This window comes from Vigna umbellata, chromosome 4 (genome assembly GCF_029865625.1).
Source record: "Vigna umbellata cultivar VRB3 chromosome 4, Vumbellata_1.0, whole genome shotgun sequence".
Taxonomy (NCBI): Eukaryota; Viridiplantae; Streptophyta; class Magnoliopsida; order Fabales; family Fabaceae; genus Vigna; species Vigna umbellata.
Window position 1 is genome coordinate 62783327 of NC_142168.1, and position 27719 is coordinate 62811045.

Sequence of the window (27719 nt, forward strand, 5' to 3'; positions counted from 1 at the left end):
TTATGGAGAGAGGAGTTTATTGGAGTAGGAAGCAACTTAATTAAGACTAGAAACTGCCTGAACTAATTATTTTGTGTTTTACTTACGTACTAAAGTTAAAATTAAATGATAATATATAAATTCCCATCTTTTAAATTGAGTTAGATTTTTAACCTGTACTTCCTATTATAACATGTTCCATATAGAAAACCACATTTGCTTCATTTTAACATGAATACAGATTAAACACGAAAAAGCTGTCAACATGACTTTGTGTAGTGTGTGTGTGTATATATTTATTGTAGAATTTCTTAATCATCCAAACAAATTTAACGTTAACACCTTCAAGAACCTTTATTCGAACAGCTGAATCACTCATAATGAGAGTAATAAAAAATGGAACTTGTACATTCCATCACTTTGCAACAGGTTCATGTTGAAGAGTGGAATAAGATACAGATAACAATGAACACTCTATACAAGTAAGTGGAATAAAAACCGCAGGGTCAAAAGAATCCTGATCCAAACAAGGAATGAATGGGGAATTTTACATATTGCTGGTGATTGATTGTACTATAAATACTGTTAAAGGGGAATTTGATTTGTATCAGGATCTTTTGGGGACATAGACATTATGCACAAACCGTAAGGTAGGAAAAAGTATAGAGCTAAAAACACAAGAACACCAAGATCAGCCTCTTCACCAACTGCTGGACGACGCGGACTGATCCAGTATATCTGGACTGCACACCAAAAACAGTACAACAAAGCTATGCATATCATAAGTAGCATCGACTGATATGACTTTTTCTTTATGGAGTTTGAAGAACTTGCTCTGCATGGAAATTTAGGAGAGCAAAAGTTAAAACCATTGTGTGTTTATGATATACGTTGATGATTAACGTTCTAAGTAGCAAAAACTAGAAACCTGTTGATGTAAAAAAAGCCGATGATTAAGCAAGCACATAAGAAGCCAACTACAAGAACAGCATCTGGGGTGACTGGTGCTCTGCTTTGCCACCAGCCCGTGCTCAAAATCCAAGTGTACGTGGTTGTTTTCCCATTCTCCTGAATGATTTGGGAGATAATATATGTTTGTCAATCAATTGTAGTACAAGAGTAATGGTTCAGGACAAATTATGTCAAATTGCAGCATTTTTCTTTTCTATGCACACCATTACATAATTTGCAGTACTGTCAAATTCAGCTCAATTCCAGGTTTGCCTTTGTTTCCATATAAAAAAATAGCTAACACCGTTATATTTGTAAATGCTATCATAAATAGAAAAGACAAATAGTAGTTCAGTAGAGTCAGCCACGGGAATCAAAACTTTCAAATTACCCTTTTAGAATTTAGACTAAATAGATAAGACATTTAGTTAGACATAAAGTCCAATTTTTCGTATAGTTTAGAATCTCTCCAATGAAATTTGTTATTTATTAGGCATATCATTCTACTCGCTATTGAACCACTCATTAATATCTAGTCTCACGCATGAAATTTATATATATCATGTGTGAGGAGTGTTGAAAGAACTACATTGACTATAGATAAAATCAATTTAGAATATATGTGTATTAAAACCTATTTTTACAAACTGATTTTGTGGAATTAAATTAGAGTTAAAGTTCACTTCTTAACATATCTAATATAAAGATTTTAAAATCTCCTAAGTTAGTTCAAGGCAATTAATTTAAATCATTTATACATATTTAATATCTATAGCAATTTTGTACCGAAAAAGGCTAAAATGTAAAGTCCAGGTCTGTTCAAGAGTTTATAATATCTCAGGTATTGAAATGTATAATTCATACACTTTCAAAGACTAATTAGGGGTTACTTCTACCGTGGGAGAGCAGAAAGGTGTAATTCAAAGAAATGTAATTAACTTGTATATTATACTTTTATATTAATCTTAAATTACCCTTAGTCCTACTTAAATGATATTTCAACAAATTCCTCAGCGTTTCCATTGTTTGAGTTGAACTGAGGTTTGTTCGTTATCATTTGGTATCAATCAGGGTAAGTGCACAATGATCCCACACCGGCAGAGCGTGAGGGATGTTAGGCTCTTTATGGATTTATAATCTGAAAATCTAGTTTCTTTACTTTAAATGTCCATATTAATAATTTAAAGCGAAAGTAATTGAATTCCAAACATTATTCATCCTTGTGTGATTGATTACAAAATTTAGTGTTTAAAGGCTTGATTGAAAGCTTACCTTATTAGAAATAAGAGAGATAGAAAAGAAAAACTGATACATATATATACACACACATAAATATACACTTTGTTATTGAATTTATATTCCACATTGTCTAACATGTGATGGAAAACTTTTATTTATTTTTCCCACATTTTGCAGTTCATCTGTTTAAGTTTCATGATAAATCTCATGGACCTATTGTAGTAAAAAACAGACGATAAAGAGTCAGAGTTAATATGCACTTAAATTCATCTCCATCAAATGCATCTAAAGAGTCTGTGAATGACTGATGTAACCCATTTGATTTTATACAATTTGAACCTAAAAGCTCAAACAAACCATCACAACTACAAAAACATAAAAATCAAAGGGAAAATGGATGTATCATATTTATACAATAAACAAGCACTAACCCTTTAGACAACGATTCCTTTTCACATAGAAGAAACAAAAACATGAGACGCTGATTCAGTCATCCCTAGTCACTGATTATGCAAGATGGATGGATTTCATAAGATGTATAAGACGTAGTAATATCCTTAAAGACTTGATACCGCTTGAACTAAAGCTTTTGGGTTAACTTACCAATTTATTAGATAATAGAAAACCAGAGATGTAGGAAAGCAAACACAAAAAGGCCGGCAACATAAAAGGTGCCGACATGTTACCTCAAACAGATGATCAAGAAAGAAGTGGGTAAAAGAGCCAGCAGATATCAAGAAAAAACATTGCATCCTGGTAAGGGGGACCTGCAATCGGAGGTTAATAAAGTAGAAAATGATGAATTTTGAAGGAGGAAAGAAAAGGAGTGAGACTGACCCTGGAGACGGAATCAAGAAGGTGTGTGCGAAGAAGATAGGTGGATATCCGAGAATAGAGAAAAGAGAGAGGAAGACCCAAAATAAGTATGTAGTAGAAAGGATGATGGATGAGATTTGCAAGAGCGGATCCCAGAGACTGAGCAGGGCCATCAGAAAGTGAAGCAAGCCACTCTGAGAAAGAACCAATATCAGGGCCAAAGAAGGCGTTTACTGTGTAGGTAAGTGTGTGGTGAGGACTAAACCTTCCATTGGTGATGGTAGTGAGAGCTAAAGCAGAGGCCATGGCATACATGAGGTGAGGGCCAGGGCCTGGCATTGCAACCTAGTTTTACTTTGTTAGTTCAGGTTTTGGTTATTCCACAAAACTAACCGCTTCAATAAGTAATCTAATCCCATTTTGTTAGTTATGTTGGATACTGATACCGTTTCTTTTTTTGCCACTTTTACCCTGCAGCTTCCACATCAGCCACACCATCAAAGCTTCTCAATTAGTCCAACCACCTAGGTCTCTGTTTATAATACAAACATTTTCAAATAATTTAACTTTAAATAACTTTTAACTACCATTCTGTTATTATTTTATTTTAAATATCTAACCAAATCTTTTTAAATTAAATATCTTATAAATCATCAAAATTTTAGTTTAAGTTTCTGAAAAGAAATTAATTTTTTCTTCTCATGTATTAGATTCTATCTTTAAATGACCATGAAGTATTTTTACACTTTTCTTTTTTATCTTTTAATTCACTATCATAACAACTAGTGTTAGACTCGTTTTTTTTTAATTTATGTTAAGAAAATTAATTTATTATTATTATATTTAAAAAATAGTTTATTTATATAATTAAATTTAAGTGTTATAATTATATAATCATAAATATATAATTAAATAGAGTTTGATAACAAAAAAATTAATAATTAATTACAGGTATTTATTTTTCTATGACATTAATTAAAAATAAATAATATTTTAACATTGATTTTTCTAAGGTAATGTAATAGATTATAGAAAGTACCATTAATAATATCAATACTAAATGGATTATACTAATAATAGTACTTAATAATAAAAATAATAACAATACCGATACTAATAATAATAACACAAATAATAATAATATTTGAATATGAATTTGTATATTTAAATTATAAAATTGATACAACGATTATTTAATACCGTGTGGTAAACAATTTTGTTGTATGATTAAAATATATAATTAAATTTTTTAATTATATATTATATTAAACTCAAATACGTATCTATCTATAGTTGTTAGAATAAAATATAAATATATTACGTAATGTGATTTTATATAAAATAAGTATATTACAAAACTAATGTTAAATTTGTTAAATAGAAATACATATAGATAAACAAATTTAAAAGAGAAAAAAATATTGAAAAGGTATTACACGGTACAACTAGAGAAAAATTAAGTTTAACTTAAATAGAATTTGTAACATCCACAAACAATATTGAAATCATAATAGAAACATCACACAGTCAATAAGATAGATTTGTTAACATGTTGAAAAAAAAATATAAACCATTTATAAAACTAACTTTATATTCAACAAGTACAAATATCAGAACCTTTTACAAAATAGTGTCTCCAAAACAACCTATAAAAGATAAAAACCAAAGAAAATAAAATATTATATCTACTAAACATCGGGAACCCTTGTCGCCTAAAGTTTGTTTAATCGTCACCTCCTTAAACTCTCGCACCCTCCAGATTATCATCTTCATAAGAAAAGAACACATAGAACAACACAACTAAGAAACATATAAAAATGATAAACTAATTGTAAAACAATTACATATGGTAAGATCAAATATAACATACAAGATTAATCACACAATAGTATAACATATTTCTCAATCACATCAAAAACTCAGATTTGACCAACTCTTTACAATCTAGTACAAATGTCGAGTCATGGAAAGGTTTTTCACTTGTTTTTTTTTTCAATAATCATCTTTATGGTGTGAGTTTAAGAAAAAGTCAAAGGGTAAGCATGTGCTAGAAAATAATGGAGCTAAAGCGTATACTAGAAAGCTTAGTTTCAATTTTTATAAAGACCTTATTTTGTTTTTGGTTAAAAATAAGAAAATTTTAGAATATTACATGCACCATCATTTAAACTATCATATCAAGAGTGATACATTATACATAGAAAATTGTCTTTTTAAGAGAAAATAATTGCTAAATAATACATCTTTTAACACTTGTTTTTAAGATATTAATTATTATTATTATTTTAATAATTTTGTACTATTTTGATTGTCTAATGAGAAAAACAATGCAAATATGTTTTCTAATTAAATATATGGATTCACTTCATTTAATATGTTTTTAGACATCTAATTTATTGAAAATTAGATAAATAACATATTTACTATTTTTCTATGAAAATAAATATATCTATTGAATTTTTAACCACTTAATGTATGTTTATTAGTTGAAATTTTATTAACCACTGAACCTTTTATGATAATAAAACATTGGTGAAATCGTTTCATAACATCTTAAATATTTCTTTTGATTTTTAATAAAAAACATTATTTTGCGAGGAGTAGCTTTGCATTTTCCACATAATAATAGGTAAACGACATAAATGCATCTTTTAAACACTTTCTATCTGTCTCATTACAAATATAGTTCTAACTTTGTTCTTACATAAGTTAATTCTTTGTTTGATTAAAGGGAAACAGTAAGGAAGTATTGAGTTTTTTTAATACATTTTAACAAATAACAACTAATCAATTACAAAGTTATTCTACAATATTTTAATCTTATTTTCGTAAGTTTCTTTGTGTTATGTCATTTATCACTTTTACAGTTTTTCTTCTTCAATTTTTATGTTAATGTCATTTATTACTTTTAAGATTTTTTTTAATTGTTAAGACATGTTTTATTTAATTATTGGTAAAAATATATATTTTAAGATAGCAAATATTTTTTTATTTTCATAATACTAATATCTTATACAAAATTATCTTAATAATTTCTAACACTTTTATAAAGTTGATTAGCAAAGTGTTGAAGACTACATAAAAAGGAAATAATAAGGCCGTGTTTACTTATTTACAATTGTTTGTGTAGATGAATTGTTGATTAATTTCTGTTTCTTTGGATTGATTTGTGAAGACTGAATTGCACTGATTTGTGAGATATTCTGATTTTATCCATCTCGCTATGTTGTTCGGATTTACAGTTGAAATGTCATATGTGTTCTCACCTGTTTGTAAAATATCACGATAATATTAGCGTTATTCGAGTGTTTGAAACTCAAGAAGACGAAGAAAAATAAAATTTGACTCACATATTCGGTTAAAAAAATGCATGTATTTGGTTCCAAGCTTCTGAACAAAAGCAAAGGAACTCGTATTCGGTTCCAATGTCCCTATATCTAGTTCCTCCATTATGCAGGAAGTCTCTCAAGCCATTTATTCGGTTCCAATGTGTGAATCTCATCATTGGACTTTCATTTTCGTATTGTGTTTTAATATATTCATTTCTAATATTTCAACTTGTAGATATTTTGTCCAGTTTTATGTTTATGTAATTTGTTTCAGTACAATAGTTGAGGCCGAGATGCGAATCCAAAGAGTCACGTCCTTTCCTCTTAGAATGTCGTTATCTTCACGTCTTCTTCCTATTCAGAACGCTCCAGGGAGAATGGGGTGGGTACCTGCGAAGACACTCCGACGCTCAAGTCAGAAAAAAGGAAAATCGTAAAACTCTTTCAGTTCAAATAATAAAAGAAATAATCTTTTCTCTCTCTTCTAATTCAGAAAAAACATACCTTTTTTCCTTCTGGTTTTTCATATTTAACCTAGCAGTAAGATAAAACTGTTTACCTGAAAATTCGGTTGGTTAGAGATCTTAACTGCTTGGAAAATATAACCGCTTAGTCGTACTTGATATTGGGTTAGTTGGTTCCATGATTTGCGACGTCATGGCCATTTGTCTATAACCGTTTTGACTAAAATTGACCGAACATTTGTTGACTTTTATCTTTGACTGGGTTTAACAAACGATCGCTAAAAGACGATCGGTAAATGGGATATAACGATCGCTCGCTTTGGCGGGTGAACGATAGTTCGGTAACAGTTGTTGGAAAAACTGATATAATCACGAACAAAATTTCCTGAGGCGTGTAGAGTCACTGTCCTTAAGGACTTATCCGCGGTGTATTGCGCAAGTCCCCCAGGATACAACAGGAACTTCTCAGAATATCTGAGGATCTCAGAACTAGCAAGAAACTCTAAAGAGAGTATAAGGATAAACCCAGAATAATTTTAGAAGAGGAAAAGAAGAAAGGAAAAGGAGAGAAGACTGACTTGGGATCATTTTGGAATGGGAGAAAAACTCTCTATTTATAGAGTTAGGAAAGAATAAAATCAATAAAAGCCATTAAATATTTTGCCGTTGGAGCACTTAATAAAATTAATACGAACGTTGTTGGCAATTAAAGTTTTGACCGTTATAATCCAACGTTTTCTTTTGCAATAATCTAACATTATTACAACAATCCCCCACTTATTGCAAAAGAAAGAAAAAAACAAGAAACTTTTATTCTGGGTCTCATAGGATGTAATGCATCAGACCTGGTATAGCAAGCTATATGAACCAGTCTTAGATTGAAATACTTAACACACAGTGTAGTTGGTATAGCAAGCTATATGAACCAAAGACACTTGACGTGTGTTAGAGGTTTATCAATCACAATACACCCCCACAATCCTTGCTGTTATCGCTGTGTTGCGCTAACTAGGCCATGCGCGTGCCCGGTATTCATGAGTGCTCTAGAGATCATGCCAAGATCTCATGCAAGCGGCCCCACTCGACACTCATATAGGTGATTTCATCAAGTGTATGCTGCAAATCATACACCACCCGTAAGGGATATGAAAAATCATTAAAAACTTTGTTTAAGACAAAATTCTATCACCGTATAGAATTTTAATGACAAAGTTTAACCTCTCAATATTGCAGTCTCTAGCACTTTCACACACACCATAGGAAGGGACATAATTGATTAAAATCAATTTAGTGCTATCAGAACTAACAAGTGACTTGTTTTTACCCATATGAACCTTATTCATGGGATCTCCAATCACAAAGGTTGGGTTACCATCACTTGTTTGTTTGCAAGTGGCTTAAGTCTCATTCCCCTCGATGTTTCTAATATCATTTGTCTTCCCAGGGTTTTGTCAGAGGATCTGCTAGATCCCGTTCTGACTTCACATAGTCAATGGAAATAGTTCCACTCTTTAGCAGCTGCTTCACCAAATTGTGTCTCTATTCTTTCCATTATAATTCTTGTTTTTAGCTATAGCTATTGCCGATTGACAATCACAGTGTATTGACACAGATGGGGTTGGTTTCATTCCTAGTGGAATGTTTGCTAAGAAGTTTTTCAACCACTCAGCCTCACTACCAACCATCTCAAGAGCGACAAACTCAGATTCCATTATTGATCTTGCAATAATTGTTTGTCTGGCTGATCTCCATGTAATCGTACCACCCCCAAGAGTGAATACATAACCACTAGTGGATTTTGTCTCATCTGAATCAGAGATCCAGTTAGCATCACTATACCCTTCTAGTACAGCGGGAAATCCACTATATTCAATGGCATAATCCATTGAACCTCTTAAGTATCTCATAAGCCTAGCAAGTGCATCCCAATGTTCTGATTTCGACATTGAGTGTACCTACTCAGTCTACCTACTGCATAAGAAATATCAAGTCTAGAAAAGTTCATCAAGTGCAGTAAGCTCCCAATTATCTGGGCATACTGAGGCTGAGATAATGATTCTCCTTTATTTTTTTCATTAACTTAGCATTAGCATCATAAGGGGTACTCACTGGTGAGGTCATAAAACCTAAACTTCTTAAGAAGTTTCTCAATATATTATTCTTGGGATAGTAATATACTATCTTCATTCCTTATGATTCTAATACCTAAAAACACATTGGCTTCACCCATGTCTTTCATTTCAAAGTTTATTTAGTTCTAACAAGAATCATTCTCATTCTCTATCATTCTCTATCTAACATTATTCATTCACCGTTATCTCATTCAAAAATATAACATCATGAATAGATTATACTCAAACAATAATGAGAAAATATAAATAAATATAATTCAATATTAATTCAAAATAATAAATCATTTATTACTTTAATTAATCATCTCATTACTTTCCTTTAAACTCTTATTCCTTCCCTTTTAAACCAAATTAATTTGTAGTTCCAATTCGATACTGGACCTTTAAGTCCGATAGGTGTAACCTATAGCAACCCAAAGTCCTCACGTTGCCAGTGGCCATCATGGACTCTCACCGCCGTAAGGAAAGGAAGACCCTCTGCTAATCAACGCAGACCCCAAAACACGCTAGGAATCAACAGGAAAGAATTTACCCCCAATCGCGAATCAAAATACACAAAGTTACGAAACCCCCAAAACGATCAAGAACACGAGATTCCCAGAAACTGAGATTCACGTCGTTGCCGCCACACTGACGCACTCAACCCGTCGTCAGTTCTGGACCAAGGGGTTTCCGCGATTCCCACCGTTACAAGAGCGTCCTCAAACCCGCGGAGGGCCGCCATTGCGGCGCACACTGCTACGGAGAGAACGTCGCACCTGTGCCACCAAACCTGGTCTTTCCTCCATGAAAAATTCCAAGAAGGAAACCCCAAGATCAGAGAACGAAAATGAACCCAAAACTCGACGTCGCCGCTGCTTTCGCCTATCAGGGGGCCGCTGCCGTCGCCATCTTCATGCATTCAAAAACATGAGCTCTTCACACAGGAATCGAAACCCCCAAGATCAGAATCGAACATGAAAACAGAGAAAACCCAAAATCCACAATGAAACCCGAAATGTAACCACAAATCGAAAACCTAAGCTTGCAAGAGGAACACGCAATTCGCTCGACACGCCACGATCACCATCGTGATTTTCTCTGAAGAAGCATGCCTCCACGATCCCGATGCTGTGGCGGTCACACCTACCGCCACGAAGAGACGCCGCGTTACCATAGGAGAGGAGAAAGTTCTCCTTGCGCGAGACTTGTACGATACCAGAAAAAGAAAATGACCCCTCATAGCTAGGTCTGACTCCCCCAAAGCCGGGTCCATCGTGAGAGAAGCAAAGAAACCAAGTGGAAAAAGGAAAAAAAATTTCCACATTTCAAACCCAATCTGAAGCCCCAAAAAGAAGATAACCTAAGGTTATCTTAAAACGCTGCAACCTCTTTCAAACGTAATTCTCTTTTTCTTTTCCTTTTTCTAATTTGAACAAAACCCTAACTTTATTATATCCTAAATAAAGAAGTCTCAATTTACAAAATTCTGCTGCAGAGTTCAATTACGTGAATTCAATCACGTGAATTCAACTATGGAATTCAATTACGAGAATTTAATTATGTGAATTTAATTGTAGAATTCATTATAGAATTCAATCATCCAAAATGATATTAACATATTAATACGCAATAATCAATTCCATTTATTTTTGATTAGAAGTATCATTCAAAAATTCAAACATCATCATACAATAAACAAAAGTAAACTTTCATACCTTTTTTACTTTTGACAGTAGCTTGTATATATGAAAGTGGTTTCTCAAATACCTTTCAGTTTAGAAGCAAAGTTTTGAACCTCCAAGATTGAATTGTTGATGTCAGCCATAAGTCCTTAAGATTGTTGGAAAAACTGATATAATCACGAACAAAATTTCCTGAGGCGTGTAGAGTCACTGTCCTTAAGGACTTATCCGCGGTGTATTGCGCAAGTCCCCCAGGATACAACAGGAACTTCTCAGAATATCTGAGGATCTCAGAACTAGCAAGAAACTCTAAAGAGAGTATAAGGATAAACCCAGAATAATTTTAGAAGAGGAAAAGAAGAAAGGAAAAGGAGAGAAGACTGACTTGGGATCATTTTGGAATGGGAGAAAAACTCTCTATTTATAGAGTTAGGAAAGAATAAAATCAATAAAAGCCATTAAATATTTTGCCGTTGGAGCACTTAATAAAATTAATACGAACGTTGTTGGCAATTAAAGTTTTGACCGTTATAATCCAACGTTTTCTTTTGCAATAATCTAACATTATTACAACAACAGTCATATGACAGCTCGTTATTTTATCCTTGGTGATTGCTTGGGTTGCCAGTCTATCGATTCAGATATCTTACCATACATAATTCATTACTGAATCATTATTGTTTTTTCTCCTGTAGAGCAAGCATCTGTCTCCTTCTATGCTTATCAATTTTGTTCTCTTATTTCATTTTACTAAATTATAAACTTTTAAAATTAATTTTAATAATTAAATTTATTTTTTTTTCTTTATAAACATTTTTAAAATTAAAAATAAATTAATTTTACTAAAATAATTTTTGTACAATATTAAAATTAATTTTAATAATTAATGTTAATTTTTAACTTTTTATAAATATTTTTAATATTAAATATAACATTAACAATTATAATTTTATATTACTTTAATAACTAGGGTAATCTTCAATTTTTACCAATTAAACACATTTTTTTATCTGTTACATCAATCAAATCATGCACTAATTCTCACAAACTTTACTTCCAAATTCATTCTCAATTATCCACAAATCCACTAAAAAAACAAAAATATTACTCTCAAATTCATTTAATTACTCTTCCCCAAATCATCTCCCACAAATCACCTCATATGAACACTGAATAATAGTTTGATAACTTTTTTTTATAACTAATTAATAAGCATTTTATAATAATTTACATATATCATAAATATAATAATAATAATATATTCTTATAAATAATGAAGAAAGTATTAATTTTTCAAAGAAAAATCATTTTAGAATTATTTTATTAGTAGAGAAAAAAAGATGAAAGTCCTTGCTAGCTAAGTAAAGTTGGTTGTGATTAAGTAGAAGTAGAAAGTCCTGCACAAGCAACCGTCTTCACCATAGTTTCTTTACCAAAATGCGATCCTCTACTATGCGATGCTTCACCATATTCACCCTGGTACTTCTCCTTTCTCAGGGACACGCAGCGTCCCATAAGCTTCTCTCTTCTCCATTTTCAACCGCCCTCGAAACCCTCCAAAAACAACTCGGGTAAACCCTTTCCCTTTTCTCTCATTTTCTGTGTTCAAGCATTGCTCAAAGTTTTTGTTTTTTCTGCGTCAGCTACACCTTTAAGAGCATTGATCTTCTCCGTCGCGCCATGACCCACGCCTCCTTCTCCGAAGAAAACAACAAAGCTTTCGCCATTCTGGGCGCCGCCGTCATCGAAACTTCCGTCTCTTTTCACTTACTATCTAAAGACGTTGATATTTCTCCTAAAGAGCTTAACCGTCGATTGTCCCAAATCACCAGCGTCGACTCTTCCTGCGCCGTCGACGGAACTCGATTAGGTTTGCAAAAGATCGTTCGCGTCTCGCCCAAAACCAATTCCTCCGCCCCTGCCGTCGTTTGCGGCGCATTTCGAGCAATCTTCGCTGCCATTTCTATTGACACCGGCAAGTCCGATGATGCAGGTAACGTCTTCTGGAACCTTCATGGCGGCGACCTAGGATCTGCCGTGGCTCTTTGAACTAAGTTTAGTTTTTAAGTTTCTTATGTTTGTGTTTGCTGCTCAAGATACTTCATAGTGACTTGTGTGTTGGTTGTTTATAGCTTCTTTTTAAGACAATCTAGTTACTGTTATTAGTGTTGGACCACTAGTTATGCTGTGAAGCAGCGAATGATAATCTAGTGTGATCTATAACTACTTGTTTGCTAACAGAATGAGTTATGAAGCAAGCTATGTAGCTTTTTTTTTTTTTTTGTTATGAAATTGTCATGTCGTCTGGCTATGGTCAAATGTCAATCATTTATGCTGTTATTGTAAAACTCAATGCTTAAATTGACTTACACATAGGATATTAAATCGGTCTGCGATAAGGGTGAAGACATGAATTTGGTCCTCTAATAAAGGGTGTTTTAAGTCAGTTTTCTCGAGTGTCAATCTACTTTTTTTCCTCGAAATACCCTTGAAGTTGAATACCTATTTGGTCTTTTAGTTGATGTTTATGTTTTCTTTACATCATGAAAGACAAAAATGTTGCTTGAAATGTTTGCAGGACCTACTCTGATGTAAAGTTGGGGTTACTGGTTTAAGTATTTTAACCAGGTTATTGTCTCTTTTCCTAATCATTGCCTTGGTCTGTTTTGGGTAAATCTTCCTTAGTTTTTACATCCGGTAAATTCTCATGAAGCTGGGAGGAGTAATGTGTGAAATTTATCACTAAAAGCTGATGCTTGTTTCATTTCACCGTTTTTAAACTCGTTTTCTGGGAGCTGATACCTAACTGCAGGTGGTGCAGAACCGATGTTTCTTACTTATCCTTTTATCTTTGAATAATACCTTCTGAGGGGTGTGTTAAGGTAAATAACATAATTAGGTGATTATGCAAGAAAGTTCAAGTCACAAGCGTTGAATACGATAAGGCATTATTCAGTAAGTTACTCTTTGAATCTTACTGAAATAAACTTAAAAATAGGCCTGTAGTTATAGCCGAACCTCAATTTTCATTTTAAATGTTAATGTAAGTTGAACTAAAGCTTGTTAAAGCTCTCTTAAAACCTGCTAAATGTTGGAGAAGGGAAGTAAGACTGTGTGATCCTCATGGCTTTTGGAATGATGTGGATTATTTTCAAATACCAATGTAACATTATATGATGACAATGCCTTCATATTAGAATCGTTGCATGAAATTGAAATTGTTCTCGCCACTATGGTTTGTTAACTGTCATTAGATGAGTTTGATAATGGATGACTTTATTTGTTCTTTTTTTAAAGTATTTTTTAAGTGTTTGTCAAATTTTAATAAGTAAAGTCCATCTTCTTCTTAAATAAGTGATTATTTTAAAAATACTTTTTTAAGTTTAAACAAATTTGTATAATGACACGAAAGAATAATGACTAACAGGGTGCTCGAGAAAATAAGTTAATGTGAAGGATACATAAAATCTGAAAAAGCATGGGTGCCCATTAATTCAGATCTAAATAATTGGATTAATCTATATTTTCTAAAATAACATTTTTAAACAAAATAGTTTGTTGCCAAATTCATATCATACACGTGTTATTTTCATACAAATTCAATTAATATTTAGTGAGACCCATATAAAGTTTATTCAATAATGATTAGTGTGCATGACAAAACTAATAAAAATTGGAATGTTGCACATTAGTATTCATTGCTATTCAAAACAGATTATAAAGTTAATATATACTTGACAGATATAGCAGCAAGAAATCACAATTCTAAAAATATCACATCATTAGTTTTACATGCGTGTTAGTTATAAATTTTTGAGAGAATCTCATAAACTATATTCTAAAACATATTAAATAATAATTAAGGATGTCATGTACCAGAAAGAACTAGTCAAGAATCAGAAAAAATAGTTATAGGTCTTCAATATATGTTATAATAATTAGTAAGTCTTGAGAATGGATATTAGTAAGCTAATCAAGCTACTTAATTTATAATTTGTTCTTTTGAGGTTTACGTCATGTGTTTAGTATAGTGTAAATATGTTAAAAGTTTCTAAGTCTAAAATGTTAAAAATGGTTTCAGCTTATATCTTTATTTAAGAGTGAGTGAATTGGTTCTTTAGTAAAATTTGGTTTTTTTAGTTAATAAAAACAATTTTCAAAAACTTCTTTAATCAATGATGTTTAATTAAGGTAACAATCACCAACATACAAAAAAATTTAATGAAAGAACGTACAATAGATACAAGTTTTTATACTGCTTCAATTTTATACAAAATTACATTTAGTTATCTAATAACATTAATTAGATATTCACTAATAATATCAAAAGTTAGAATTATAAAATTCACTTACATAACTTACACTCTAGATATGTAAAAAATTTGAAAATTTTTCAAGATTTACAAAAAAGAATAAAGCTACACACAATTACTCTAACTTATCACTAATAAGGTGAAAAGAACACAGAAGAGATAAATAGAAAGAAAATACAATAAAAGAATTTATCTAATTTCTAAAGATGTTATAATTTTACCTAATGTTTAGTAATAGAGTTTTTTCAATAAAATTTGACCTTAATCTTTTTTAATGAAAAAAAAGACTTTTTGCAAATGTTAATATTAAATCTTAAAACATTCTTCTCGTGTTCTTTGTAATATAAGAAGAACTGATTAAAAAAAACATATATTTGCTTTAAAAAAAACTGTTAATGGATTAATAGGAAGATAAAATAATATTTCATTTTAATGCAAAGATAAAAAATGGATTGAATTAATCAATTAAAATATAATCGATTAAAAAGATAACTTTTGCATATAATTGTATTCATGTGAATTGAATGAAGGTGCTTTTATAATTGTTGAAAATATAATATAAAGAGAGTTGATTGTTTGTATCCTATTTCTAAAGTGGAAAAAAGAAATAGAAACTAGATAATTGTGAAATTCAGATTGAAATAAAAATATGATCCAAATCTATAGTCTGGATTGTGATAGGCAATGGATAATTTAAAATATGAAGATATTACGAGACCTTTTTGTAGTGATTATTGAACTCTGATCTTCCACAAACGTATAAATTTTATGATTGAGATGTTTGGTCTTTAATAGGATGGGTGTGCAGTGGAATTTTCATGATGAAACAAAGTATATAAATAGAAAAAAGGAAAAACGCAATTTTGCTGTTAATGAAAACAATGAAATTGCTGACTTGAGTGAATGAAGTCAATGTTGGTTCTTCCTTTGAAATCGAGAATTGAGTGACCTCTCCGACCATCTCTTTGTTGACATATTTTGCTGTTAAATAGTTACTTTGACCTTGTGAACCAGGCAGAAGCTATGATTTTGATGGGAAAGTGCATAGTTTATGGGAGAAGTGTTGATAAGATATACATTGTTTTAAGAGCTCAGTGTTACTAGTCCAAGCAGTCAGACCAATTACAAAATCATTCTTTTTCTGTGGGCGCCTCCTTAAAATTATTTTAAAACCATCTTTTTTTATAAAAATAAAAATACACAAATGCGATGTGACAGATAGATAAAAAAAATATAGGAAAAAGGAAACAGTGAGAAAAGTGATATTAGAATATTTTGTACTAAAACTAGGGATGGGGATAATATTAATAATTGATAAATAAAATAAAATAATAAAAGGGGTAGTGAGTGAGTGGATGGTGCGTAGTGAGGATGAAGAGAGAGCCTATTAATATCTGGAGAGCCCACTCATCTTTTTGCGTTTCTTCAGAATAACCCAAATCTCATCTCAGTTGCTGACATGTCCATCGAGTTTGAATCTCAATCCATTTCCACCCCGACGGCCCAAGCCCAAGACAGATCCAACTCCGGCTGCGCCTTGCTATTGCCTTCCTGCTGTCTGGGGCCACGACGCCGTTCCTCATGGTGGGAGCGCGTCCGCTCCACCTCCTGGTCCCACTCCAGTTCACCTTCATCCGGTGACCGATGGTGGTCGCGTGGCCTCAGGGCGCTCAAGAAGCTTCGCGACTGGTCCGAGATCGTGGCCGGCCCCAGGTGGAAGACCTTCATTCGCAAGTTCAACCGCAACCGCGCCTCCAAGCGCATGCCCAAGTACCAGTATGATCCAATGAGTTACGCCCTCAACTTCGACGAGGGCCATAACGGGGATTTCAACGACGACGCCGCCCTCCGCAATTTCTCCACGCGCTACGCCGCCGTCAACTTGAAGTCAGTTTCCCCAAGGCCCGTGACACCGACGACGCCGTTTTCGTGTGAGTGGTGGAGTGGGCACGGTACTACGCGTGGTTAACGCGGTGAGTCTTTGGTTGGTAGCTGAGGCTGCCCCTTCGCCTTACTTTTCACTTTTCATTTCCTATCGCCAATTATTTACTCTTATTTCTTTTCCTATATAGTATATACATCCCATATAAATCGGAATGGTCACATTACTGTGTATATACACTTTTTTTTATTTTTTTTCCATATTCTATCATAAGTAATTCAATTTTTTTTTTATGGTTGGAGCTTGGGTTGGGTGGGTGGGTGGAGGATCCAGCAATTCATCTTTGATTTGACTTGATAATAGCATTTGGTAGTGATTATGAATATTATTATTATTATTGTTATGAGGTGGGGGTTTGCTTTTTGAATAGGCAATTGCAATGAATAGACTTAGGTACAGATTGGGTATTTGTTTGAAGTATGTGACGTTCTTGAACCCTAAAATTTGTCATTTTCATGAATGTGATGAATGAAAGTGGGGTGGAAGAAATGCTCTTGTAAGTAGTGGAAGATACTTTCTTATGACAACCTACACCCTGTAAACACATTATTCAATCAATAATTAGATTGTGACATTTCTTATCTTTTATTTTTACATAATACCACATCTTAATTGCCCTCAAATCGTTTTCTTTTTCTTTATCTATATTACCAATTCATTTAATTTGTTAAAAAAATATTATCAATGTACTAAATTAAATTAATAAAATTCTTTTTTATTACTTTTAATGCAAAGCACACATGTTCGTAATATTTAATAAAAATCAATAGAAGAAAACGTTGAGGTAAACAAATTTTAAGTGTCGTAAAAAATGTTAAAATTTCTTAATGTACAGCAACTTAAACACCTACGACGCGTTATCTATAGTTTTGTACTTGGAGCTTTTATTTGCATTTATTTTAATATGAATGCAAAGTTACATTACGTATTTGTTTGATAAATTCATAAAACATGCTGATAAAAAAGATTAACTAAAAAATTTTAAAATTCCAATTTGTAATTATACACCATTACAATAATTACAGCTATTAATTCAAAAATAATAAGTTTGATCATAAAAATATAAGAAAATACTTATTTGCGTGAGGTTATATTCGATAATACTGATTGTTTTTACATATTTTAATAAAATGATATTCACATTTCCTCTATTTTTAAGATTGGCTACAATGTTTCTCATATCTTTATGAAATGACGTCAATCTTCGTTATATTTAAAATTGACTTCAATACTTATATTTCTAAGAAATGACATCAATCTTTGTATTCTAAACAAAGTAACAATCATATTTTATATTTTATTTTAAAATATTATATTAACTAAGGCTTAAATAAGTAAAAATATAAACACTAAAAATTAAAATTTAAAGATTAAACAAATTTTCATAAAGAAAAAATAAAATAATTTAAATACAATGAGAAATGTGAACGTTACCTTTTTTTAAAACACAATAAAAATGAACGGTACCTATTAAAAATATATAGATGTGAACAATTATTTAAAAGTAAAACATGAAAAATATGGTGCTCGCTCCATTGATGGTCTTTTGGGCAATGAATTGACATTATTAATAATTAAGGAGCTAATGAGAAGAAAAAAACTAAATCCTCAAATTAGTCTTCTAAATTATATGAACTGTTTCTAGTTTTAAATACTTTAAAATTCAATGTTTCATTGGAAAGTAAGACACTCTTATATAAATAAAACTACATTTATTTTGGTACCGATGTAATAAGTGATTAAGATTAATTTGTTTTCGTGAACATGGGATCCTAAGATCATATTATCAATTTCCCATGTTCAGGTCTTACTTACTTCAGACGTATATTATAATTATTTCCCACAAGCTGTCAATAAAAAATAATCAAAACGGATAACTTTCTGTAAAATAAAAAACTAAATAAATGTTAAAAATATCAAACAGTAGATTTTTCTATGTATACAATCTAAATAATGGAAGAGTAAAATTCTGAAAAAGTTTGTCCGCTAATAGGTGGTATAATGGATAGGATTTGAGATTTTGTTTGAGACAAGACAATGAGATACTCTTTCGTTGCTTGTCTTCAATTCACATTGATACCAAACTAGTGCGCAAGGCATGTTAGGTCATATTAATCAGCTATTGCCCGAGCGTGCACATAAGAATTCGATAAATTCTCTTACAACTTTCACTTCAATGAGTACGAATTTAAATCCTATAAATTTTTGCACACAGAGAATACGACATTTTTCAGATTTTGCAGCAACTCAACCCTTTTTTTATTACAGAAATTAATATGGATTGCAAACTTTCGTTCCACGTTATCAAATCCAAAATTTACTACGAATGAATGTCTCTTTTCCTTAGCATAAAGATCAACCTTCAGAGAAAGTTTTCACATTATGAATTACCTAATCCAGAATTTTAAAAAAAATGTACATTGAGATTGTTGCTATACAATAAGAAATAACCCTCCATGTGATAGCTCTATATATACATATAAACATCAAGTCAATGACACCAGATTTGCAAGTACAGCTAGTAAATATTTATAATGTCAAATAATATAACAATAACTTTGCCAAAATGTCTCGGACAAGGTGGCACCTTATATCAACACGTTTGCATAGACCTGTTATCTTATGCACACAGCATCAGAGGAAGCCTTCAACCTTGAACTGCTTTATTTATAGACTTTATCTGCAACAAAATCTCACCAACTATCCATGGGAAGCTAAGAAAACACGATCTTTCTTGGCAATAATAGCTGGGGTGATAGGTCACATGATACCATGCAGAAGCCATAGGACGATATTCGTGCGGTTGGCAACTAGTTTCAAACCATTCTTTAGCTTCGCACTGAAGATTCTTCACTGAGAGCAGAATCCGATCTTTCATATCACCATATCTCCTGTTATCACGCTGCAAATATGAAGCACGGTTTTGCAAGTTACCAAGTAGCATTTCATCCTCAGTCTCGGCACCGTAGAAGTTCATCAGACTGCTCATCTTCTCTGCGTACATTTCTTTTTGACTTGAGGCTGTCTCAAGGAATGCCTCAAAACCATTCACTTCAAAGCTGCGATCATATGCTTCTTCAGCAAGCTTCTGTGACCAAACAAAACTATATTTTATTTGCAGTTGAGACTCAATTATAGCACGATAAAGTTTTCCTAGTACCCCCTTGGAGATGTACATAGGCTTGTCCACCCTCTCCATGAAATCTGGAAACTCTCTCGGTTTCAAAACTCTTGGCATTGCAGCAGGTGCTCCGGTCTTTGCAAAATCAACAGCCATGGAGTGAAGCTCTGCTAACTCCAGACATTTTCTACTCTTGGCTTTATCTGGTTCACGGTCAGCGTGAACTAGATGCGCGGTGGAGATAGCACCCAAAGTATCATTGATCATGTAATCCACGAAAAATTGTTGGATTTCCTGCTCAGTCAGGAAATAACAAATGAGGAAGTTGTTCTACACACATCAGTGTACTTTTCCGAGAAAAAAATAATAACTTTGATGAAAATTACCTCTAGGGTCACCTTATGATCCATTATACGAGGACTACGTCCTGTGTAGTCCATTGGAGCCTCGGTTTGACATGGTATTAGATCTTTGTCCCAGCTTACGAAAAACAAATCTCCATCGAGATCACCTCCAGAGCATTCATTTGGATGGGGCCTGAAGGGCAACCAACAAGTATTAGAAGCAATAAACATCCAAGATAACAATGGCTTCTTGATGCAGAACCAAGGTGCCTAAAAAACTTGTTATAACTAAGACAGCAAAAGAACAGAAATTTAATATCACCACCAAATGTCCTTCAGACAATGAACCTAATACACACCAAACGAACCCAAACAAAAACCAAGTGGCACTTAGACAATAATAAACTGATGATGACTAGAACACCAAATTATTGAAATATATGAATAACATTTTGTTTTTGCACAACGAAACGAAAACATCGAGAGTACATGCTGCAAGTTCTAGAATATAGACAATAAGTGCGACAGTGATAGCATAGCTAAAAACAACATCCCCCTTTCCCCTTGTATCTCTCAACCTGCAGTTCACATCTTTTGTTAGCATATGATTAAATGACTCATGGTAGTCGATGACACCACACAGGACCAAAGATAAATAAATGTAAAAAATGTGTTAATACCATGCTGAATAAAAAAAGGGTTACAAGCAAATGGGATTTCAAATTTAGTTCATTATATACATACCTATGTCCGTTTTGTGGAAATACAAGGCAATCCCTCAAACCCTTTTCCTCTAATTCTTCATTGTAGATAGCATCAAGGACTCTTACGTCTCCAGGGTGAAGACAAGGATTTTTCGTGACCACCACCTTTCCCACTACTATACGTGTGCTATCATCGTCATCCACTTTCCTTAAGTTGTCATCAAAGTTTTCCGTAGTTTTTTTCACCGTTACACGAACAAATACTTGACCATAATTCAAGATACCAGTTTCATCCAAGCAACCTACTAAGACCCGACCCTTGGGAACAAATATTCGGCATCTACTTTTCAAGTCAGATAATTGGTATGCATAGTAAGCCTTAAGCATCATAGATAGGTAAGGCTCACTGTTTGGCTCATTAAATTCATGCAACATCTTCACTAAAATGCTCCTTGAATCAGCTCCGTTCAAACTTTCCAAAACATCCAAAGCTGCCTTACTATCAGTCAACATCCTTCCCAACAAATTCAATTGGTCCTGTTGCCTTGCCAAAAACACTTCGTCCTTTACTCCTAAGGTAGTCAGCAGGGATATAATCTCTCGATTGAGAAAGCAAGGCATTGACTCGCTCCATTTAGTGACACAAAGCATCCTATTTTTGGATTCAAACTTCAGCATGCTTCTGCGCAATGATAACTTCCTAAAGGAATGGCGATCAACAGTAATGACACCTTTAAATCCTCCAAACCGAATTTGAAATGCTGAAGGACTATGATCTAACTTGAGCTTTTGAGCAACTTGCCTAGCAAAAGATTGGGAAATTTTTCCGATACCATCTGAGAAACAATAGCTTACACCATCAGTGGTAACTTCAATATCTGGAATTATCTCAACATCTTGAGGGGACACTTCAAAAGTTTGCATGGAAGAACTGAACAACTGACCCATCCTCGCTGCACATTTAGAAACACTGCGGATATTGTTGAAGCATCCCATCCATTCTCTGATATCTGTTGCTTTCAAATTGTCATTAGAAGCAAATAACCAAACAGAATTTGATCGCAGCTGACTAGCAGAGAAGGCCAGGAACTCAAATCTCTTTGATCCAATAAAAATCCCATCTCGAAGAATAGTCAATATTCGATTATATATTTCAGTTTTAGAAGGCTTTGAAAATATTCCCTTTTGCACACCAGTCGATACTGCATAATTTGGAAGCTTATTCCAATTCTCTTCAACAAAGGTAATCCTCATGAAGTCTGAAGCATAGGATGCAAAATGCTTTACCACATGGTTTGACGTTTCAAGCTCAGGACCAAGGCAATAAATCTTCGTTGGGGTAATCAAGGCTCTATGACAGCTCATAATGTTATTATCTGTCAATCTTTTCTGTGAAGATTGTGGTGGACTTTTTTTCTTATTACTCAGCACATGCAACTGAGTCTTCACGAATTTAAGAGGCTCATAACAAGTGAAGCCCATCTGGTGCAATTTCTGAAAAATCACAGCTCTAATTTCTTCATCTAAGCCTCCCAAAAGGTCAATCAATTCATCATCCACCGAAGCAAGACTAATTTTCTGAGTATGAACAAGAGAATTCAACTGGAAAAGGGCCTCGTAAGGTAACTTGGATTGCGAAGCACACTTTACAAGAGGAACTGCTTCCGTGGAAGAACAGAATTCTTCCCCATCCTCCAGAGCCAAATCTGTCATATTTTCCTTGTAGAGCGGGAAACTTGTAAAAACATCCGAAGCCAAATGTTCTTCCTCAATTTCCCAACAAAATGAAGTAGAGTGCCCAATTGACTTCAGAGCCGAAAAGTCAGTCGTCCGCACCCAAAGAAACTCAGAATCCTCCTTACAAAAATGGTACCTATCACTCTTAAACGTGGTTGCCACATCTGGCCCTGTCTTTTTCTTGTAAATCCTTGGCCCAAATTTAAGCTGAGAGGAAAAGAAAACACCGTCAAATAAAATATAAAAGAAAAGAAACTCATGAATCGCACAAAACAAAAATCCCAAATGCTTATTGTCATTGAACAAGACAATTTATATAGAGTCCCTAAGTGTTTTTTTTATGCTGCTACCCAATCATAATAAATATGAAGAAAATGTACCTTCAAGAGAATGGCATTGAGTTTGGCTTCTTCTCCCAAACAATAGCCATGAGACTCCAAAATATCCTCAAAAAAAATCTCGAGTCGGTAACAGTCGCCACCATGCCACACCAAGAAGTCAAGCTTCCTCCTTTGGGCCACTACCAACCCCGCAACGCCCTCCCAGGAGTCGAGAACGCTCATGCGGTGGTCGGAGAGCATGATGCCGGCGTAGAGGACACCATTTTGAAGGCGGTGGAGGGGGCGGAAGATGATGTCTTCGGAGGTATCGGAGAGGCGGAGGAAGTGGGAGTGGATGAGCAGTTGTTGAAGGTTGGAGAGAGATAGGGCGCGGGACTTAGCGTCGAGGGTCTCGAACTGGACGCGGCCGGCGCCGCGGGACTTCCAGTTGGCGTTGTCGGAGAAGATTTCGAGGGCGAAGACGGTAGAAGTACCCACCTTGGATTCGAGGAAGTGGAGAAGGTCCTTGGCGGTGGCGGAGCGAGGAATGTTGAAGACGCTAACTGTGTGCGAAAGGGGAGTTGTTGTCGTTCCCATGGTGATGATGAAGATGCCCCTTACTTGCAGAGTGAGTGACAGTGTCACACACAACACAGGGAGCGTGTTGCCATACAAATTATAAAATAGTTGAATTTGATGTTACTGGAAAACATACAAAACCCATGTTTCCTTTTAAATAGGACTCTGGTCTTCTACACTCAGCTATGGGTCACAGTGTGGGCCGGGCCGAAAATAACTATTTGGGTATTTCATCGTGCACCTCCAACACTTCATTATGCACCTCTAACTTTTTCAAACAATTATTTTTAACTTTAGTAAATACCATTTCTACTTTTTCTCTGTTTAAAGTAAAGCTGTTTCATCATGCACCTCCAACACTTTATCATGTATTTCCAACATCTTCAAAAATTTCTTTTTAATCTTAGTAAATACTTTTTTTTACTTTTTCACTTTCTATTTAAAGTGATCCTACACTTTTTTAACTTTATACATTTTTAACAAAATTTTAAAAACGGTCTTTTATTTATAATTTAATTTCAAAATTTAATATTTTTCATATTTTAATAATTATTAAAATATAATTTGTATTATTATAATAATTATATTAAAAAAATTAAAATTAAAAGAATTAAAATAAAAGTAATAAAAATAAAAATAATTATATAAAATCTGATTTAATATATAATAATATATTATATTATATTAAAATATTAAATTAATAAAAGAGGATTTCAAAATTTTCAAATTTCTTAATTATTATTATTTTAATTTTAATTTTTTTAATATTACTATATAATAATATAAATTATATTTTAATAATTATTTAAATATAAAATATATTAAATAATATTAAAATTTTAAATTAAATTAAATAATTAATATAGTATAAACAAAAACAAATTTTTGAGAAAACTTTCGTATCGGAATTAGAAATCCGATAACATAGTTATCGGATACCAATATCCTATGACTTTTTTTAAATTTTATTTTTTATTTAAAATTTAATAATAATTTAATTTTTCATATAATAATTATACTATAAAAATTAAAATAAAAGTAATAAAAGTAAGAATAATTACATGAAATAGGATCTAATATATAAATTTATATTAAAATAATAAAATAGGATTTCAAAACTTTTAGATTTCTTAATTGTTATTATTTTTATTTTTATTTTTTTAATATTATTACTATAATAACATAAATTATATTTTAATAATTATTTAAATATAAAATATATTAAATAACATTAATTTTTTAAATTATATTTATAAATAAGAAACAAAATTTAAAAAAATTTTATGTAGGAATTGAAAATCCGATAAAATAGTCATCGGATATCCGATGACTTTTTTTAAATTTTATTTTTAATTTAAAATTTAATGATAATTTAATTTAAATAAAAAAATAAATTTTAATAAATATTAAAATATAAAAAATATTAAATAATATTTGATTTTTAAATTAAATTAAATAGTTATTAAATTATAAATAAAAGATAAAGTTTTAAAAAAAATTTAAAAAAGGAGCAGAATTAAAAAAAGTGTAAAATTACTTTAAATAGACAGAGAAAAAGTAAAAAAGTATTTATTAAAATTAAAAATAAATTTTTGAAAAAGTTGAAGTTACAAGTGTTGTGAGGGAGATGAAACACCCTAACTTTCTTGGACAACTTATGAACCCAAGTCCACGCTCACGTGAAAGAAAAATTGAAAGTTCTTTATTTATTAGAAAATTATAAAAATACTTAGGATATTTTTTAGTGTATAAAATTAGAAATGGACTCCTCCTGCAAATTTTAAAGCTTTTTAATTTCATTTATTTGTAATTTTTGTGTAGTTTAATTTATAATGATTATTTTTTTTTTACTTTAGTATAATTCTTAAATTTTCTAATTTGATGTTATCTTTTTTATTGTTTTTTTAATTGAGTTGTTGATTTGATTCAGATCATGACTTTTGTTTCATTCAAATTCAAATTGTGTAACAAATATATTCAAACAAATTAAGATATATTTTTTTCTAAATCATAATTAGATTGAATCGCGTTATCATCTCCACACTTTACTTCCTCTTGTTTCAATAAGAATTATTCATTGCTTTTTTTTTTGTTAATTAAGGATAAACTCTACTATTCTTGCTTTATCCATATTTTCAACATTTATGTTTTTGCCTTTTATTTATTTTTTCATGTAATGCATGGTTCACTCTATAGTGTTAAATGAGAGAGAAAAAGAAAACAAGAAAGAAAGGATTGAGAATGTGGAATTTAAATTTCTATCGAATATGAATTGTATGTTAAATTCAGGCATCATATTTAAGATTTAAATATTTGTTTTTGAAAACATGTCACTTATTTTTAGTTCATGTATTATTTTATTTTTTCCTCTAAAGTATTTTTTAAGTCTCTACTATTTTATCTTACTTTAATATTTAATTTTAATATTAACTAATAAAATGAAGATTTACACAAAATTAAATATTATGTTTAATATCTTATTATTTATGATTTTTTATTTTAACTATTTATAATATTAATTTTTATTTATTAATAATTATTGTAATCATTCATCATGTATTTATCTTTATTAGCACAATTATAAATTATTATTGATTATATTTATTCTTTATACTTATTTAAACACATATATGATGAATGCAAATCACATAATATCTTTTCTTATTTTAACATTCAAACTTTTGATCTATAATCACAACAATCATCCGTTGTGAACTAGAAAAATGACATCTCATCTACCCTCTATGTCAAGTTGGATAGAAACAATTATCCACTATGGAAATCTTTAGTATTACTAATGATTAGAGGCTGCAAACTTGATGACTATATGCTATGAACAATAGAATGTCTTGGCCAATTCATTGTTGTGAATAATACGACAACAACAAAAGTCAATCTTAGTTATGAGATTCAAGATCAAGTCATTTCAGGATGACTTATCAGATATATGTCAATTGACATTGCAACTCGATTGCTTCATTATGAAACATCTAAACAATTTTGGGATGAAGCTCAAAGTTTTGCTGGTGTGCACACTAGATTGAGAATCGTCTATATTAAATATGAATATCATAACACATGGAAATGAGACATAAAGGTGAGTAATATCTTGACAAGATAAAAAAAAACTTGCTAATACGTTAAAGCTGACAGGTTCACCAATTTCTAACTCTGATTTAGTGATTTAGACACTAAATAATTTGGATTTTGATTACAATCCAACGATTATCAAACTAATCATATTAATATCGGGTTGAATTGAAAACCCATTATTAACCTTTGAAAGCCAATTAAATCAACTCAATAACTTCAACAACCTTAATAATCTTAGCTATGAGGCTCATGATCAAGTCATTTCAGGATGATTGATCAATTTTATGTCAATTGACATTGCAACTCAACTGGTTCGTTGTGAAACATCTAATCAATTTTGAGATAAAACTCAAAGTTTTGCTGGTGTGCACACCAGAACGAGAATCGTCTACATTAAATATAAATATCATAACACACAAAATGAGACATGAAGGTGAGCAATGTCTTGGTAGATAAAAATTTTTTGTTAATAAGATAAAGCTAGTAATTCACCAATTTCTATCTTTGATTTAATAATTCAGACATTGATTTGGATTTTGATTACAATCCAGCGATTATCAAACTGATCATATTAACATGGCATTGAATTGCAAACTTAATTATTAACCTTTGAAAGCCAATTAGATCAACTCAATAGTTTGAACAATCTTAATATGAATGTTTGTGCAACCTTAAATTGATCACATTCACAATATCAAATTTTATTTAACCATTTACAATATCAATTTTTATTTATTATGAATAATTATTGTATTCATTCAGTATCTTTATTAACATATTGTTATTCATTATACGTTATTTTTTGTATTTATTTTTTTACCCACTCTTTATATTTAAACACATTCACAATCATTCAATATCTTTTTATACTGGTTTTGTGAAAAAATTGTGTTAAAACTTAATTGTTCTATTATGTGGTTCAATGAATATTATAATGCTTTTCGCATATTGTTTGGTAGTGTTTATTAGAGGTAATAATTTTATAACATATA

The 27719-nt window shown here is 31.8% G+C and overlaps 3 protein-coding genes and 1 pseudogene across 3 annotated transcripts; 2 read left to right on the plus strand and 2 right to left on the minus strand.

Annotated features, from left to right (window-relative positions):
• Positions 1–360: 360 nt before the first annotated feature.
• LOC124839473 (uncharacterized) lies at positions 361–3377 on the minus strand. The gene is made up of 4 exons (XM_088111998.1): positions 3007–3377; positions 2856–2936; positions 908–1047; positions 361–814 (listed from the first exon to the last, which is right to left on the minus strand). Exons 1-4 carry the CDS (start codon positions 3322–3324, stop codon positions 565–567), a joined length of 789 nt encoding a protein of 262 aa, XP_087968124.1. The 5' UTR covers positions 3325–3377; the 3' UTR covers positions 361–564.
• An 8570-nt stretch (positions 3378–11947) lies between these two features.
• On the plus strand, positions 11948–12852 carry LOC148200860 (protein NUCLEAR FUSION DEFECTIVE 2-like). Its single transcript, XM_088112135.1, has 2 exons — positions 11948–12145; positions 12218–12852. Exons 1-2 carry the CDS (start codon positions 12012–12014, stop codon positions 12621–12623), a joined length of 540 nt encoding a protein of 179 aa, XP_087968261.1. The 5' UTR covers positions 11948–12011; the 3' UTR covers positions 12624–12852.
• A 3305-nt stretch (positions 12853–16157) lies between these two features.
• On the plus strand, positions 16158–17417 carry LOC148200861 (uncharacterized; annotated as a pseudogene).
• Positions 17418–19269: 1852 nt separating this feature from the next.
• Positions 19270–23762, minus strand: LOC124839470 (RNA-dependent RNA polymerase 2). Its single transcript, XM_047315290.2, has 4 exons — positions 23116–23762; positions 21039–22942; positions 20337–20487; positions 19270–20244 (listed from the first exon to the last, which is right to left on the minus strand). Exons 1-4 carry the CDS (start codon positions 23650–23652, stop codon positions 19477–19479), a joined length of 3360 nt encoding a protein of 1119 aa, XP_047171246.1. The 5' UTR covers positions 23653–23762; the 3' UTR covers positions 19270–19476.
• Between the last annotated feature and the right edge of the window lie 3957 nt (positions 23763–27719).

Coding starts and splice junctions, on each gene's coding strand:
- LOC148200860 (XM_088112135.1), top strand. CDS start 12,012: ATGCGATCCTCTACTATGCGATGCTTCACCATATTCACCCTGGTACTT. Junction 12,146..12,217: donor ACCCTCCAAAAACAACTCGG/GTAAACCCTTTC, acceptor TTTCTGCGTCAG/CTACACCTTTAAGAGCATTG.
- LOC124839473 (XM_088111998.1), bottom strand. CDS start 3,324: ATGCCAGGCCCTGGCCCTCACCTCATGTATGCCATGGCCTCTGCTTTA. Junction 1,048..2,855: donor TTCTTGATCATCTGTTTGAG/GTAACATGTCGG, acceptor CAAATCATTCAG/GAGAATGGGAAAACAACCAC. Junction 815..907: donor GGCTTTTTTTACATCAACAG/GTTTCTAGTTTT, acceptor ATTTCCATGCAG/AGCAAGTTCTTCAAACTCCA.
- LOC124839470 (XM_047315290.2), bottom strand. CDS start 23,652: ATGGGAACGACAACAACTCCCCTTTCGCACACAGTTAGCGTCTTCAAC. Junction 20,488..21,038: donor TTTCCACAAAACGGACATAG/GTATGTATATAA, acceptor GTTGCCCTTCAG/GCCCCATCCAAATGAATGCT. Junction 20,245..20,336: donor ATCATAAGGTGACCCTAGAG/GTAATTTTCATC, acceptor CTGACTGAGCAG/GAAATCCAACAATTTTTCGT.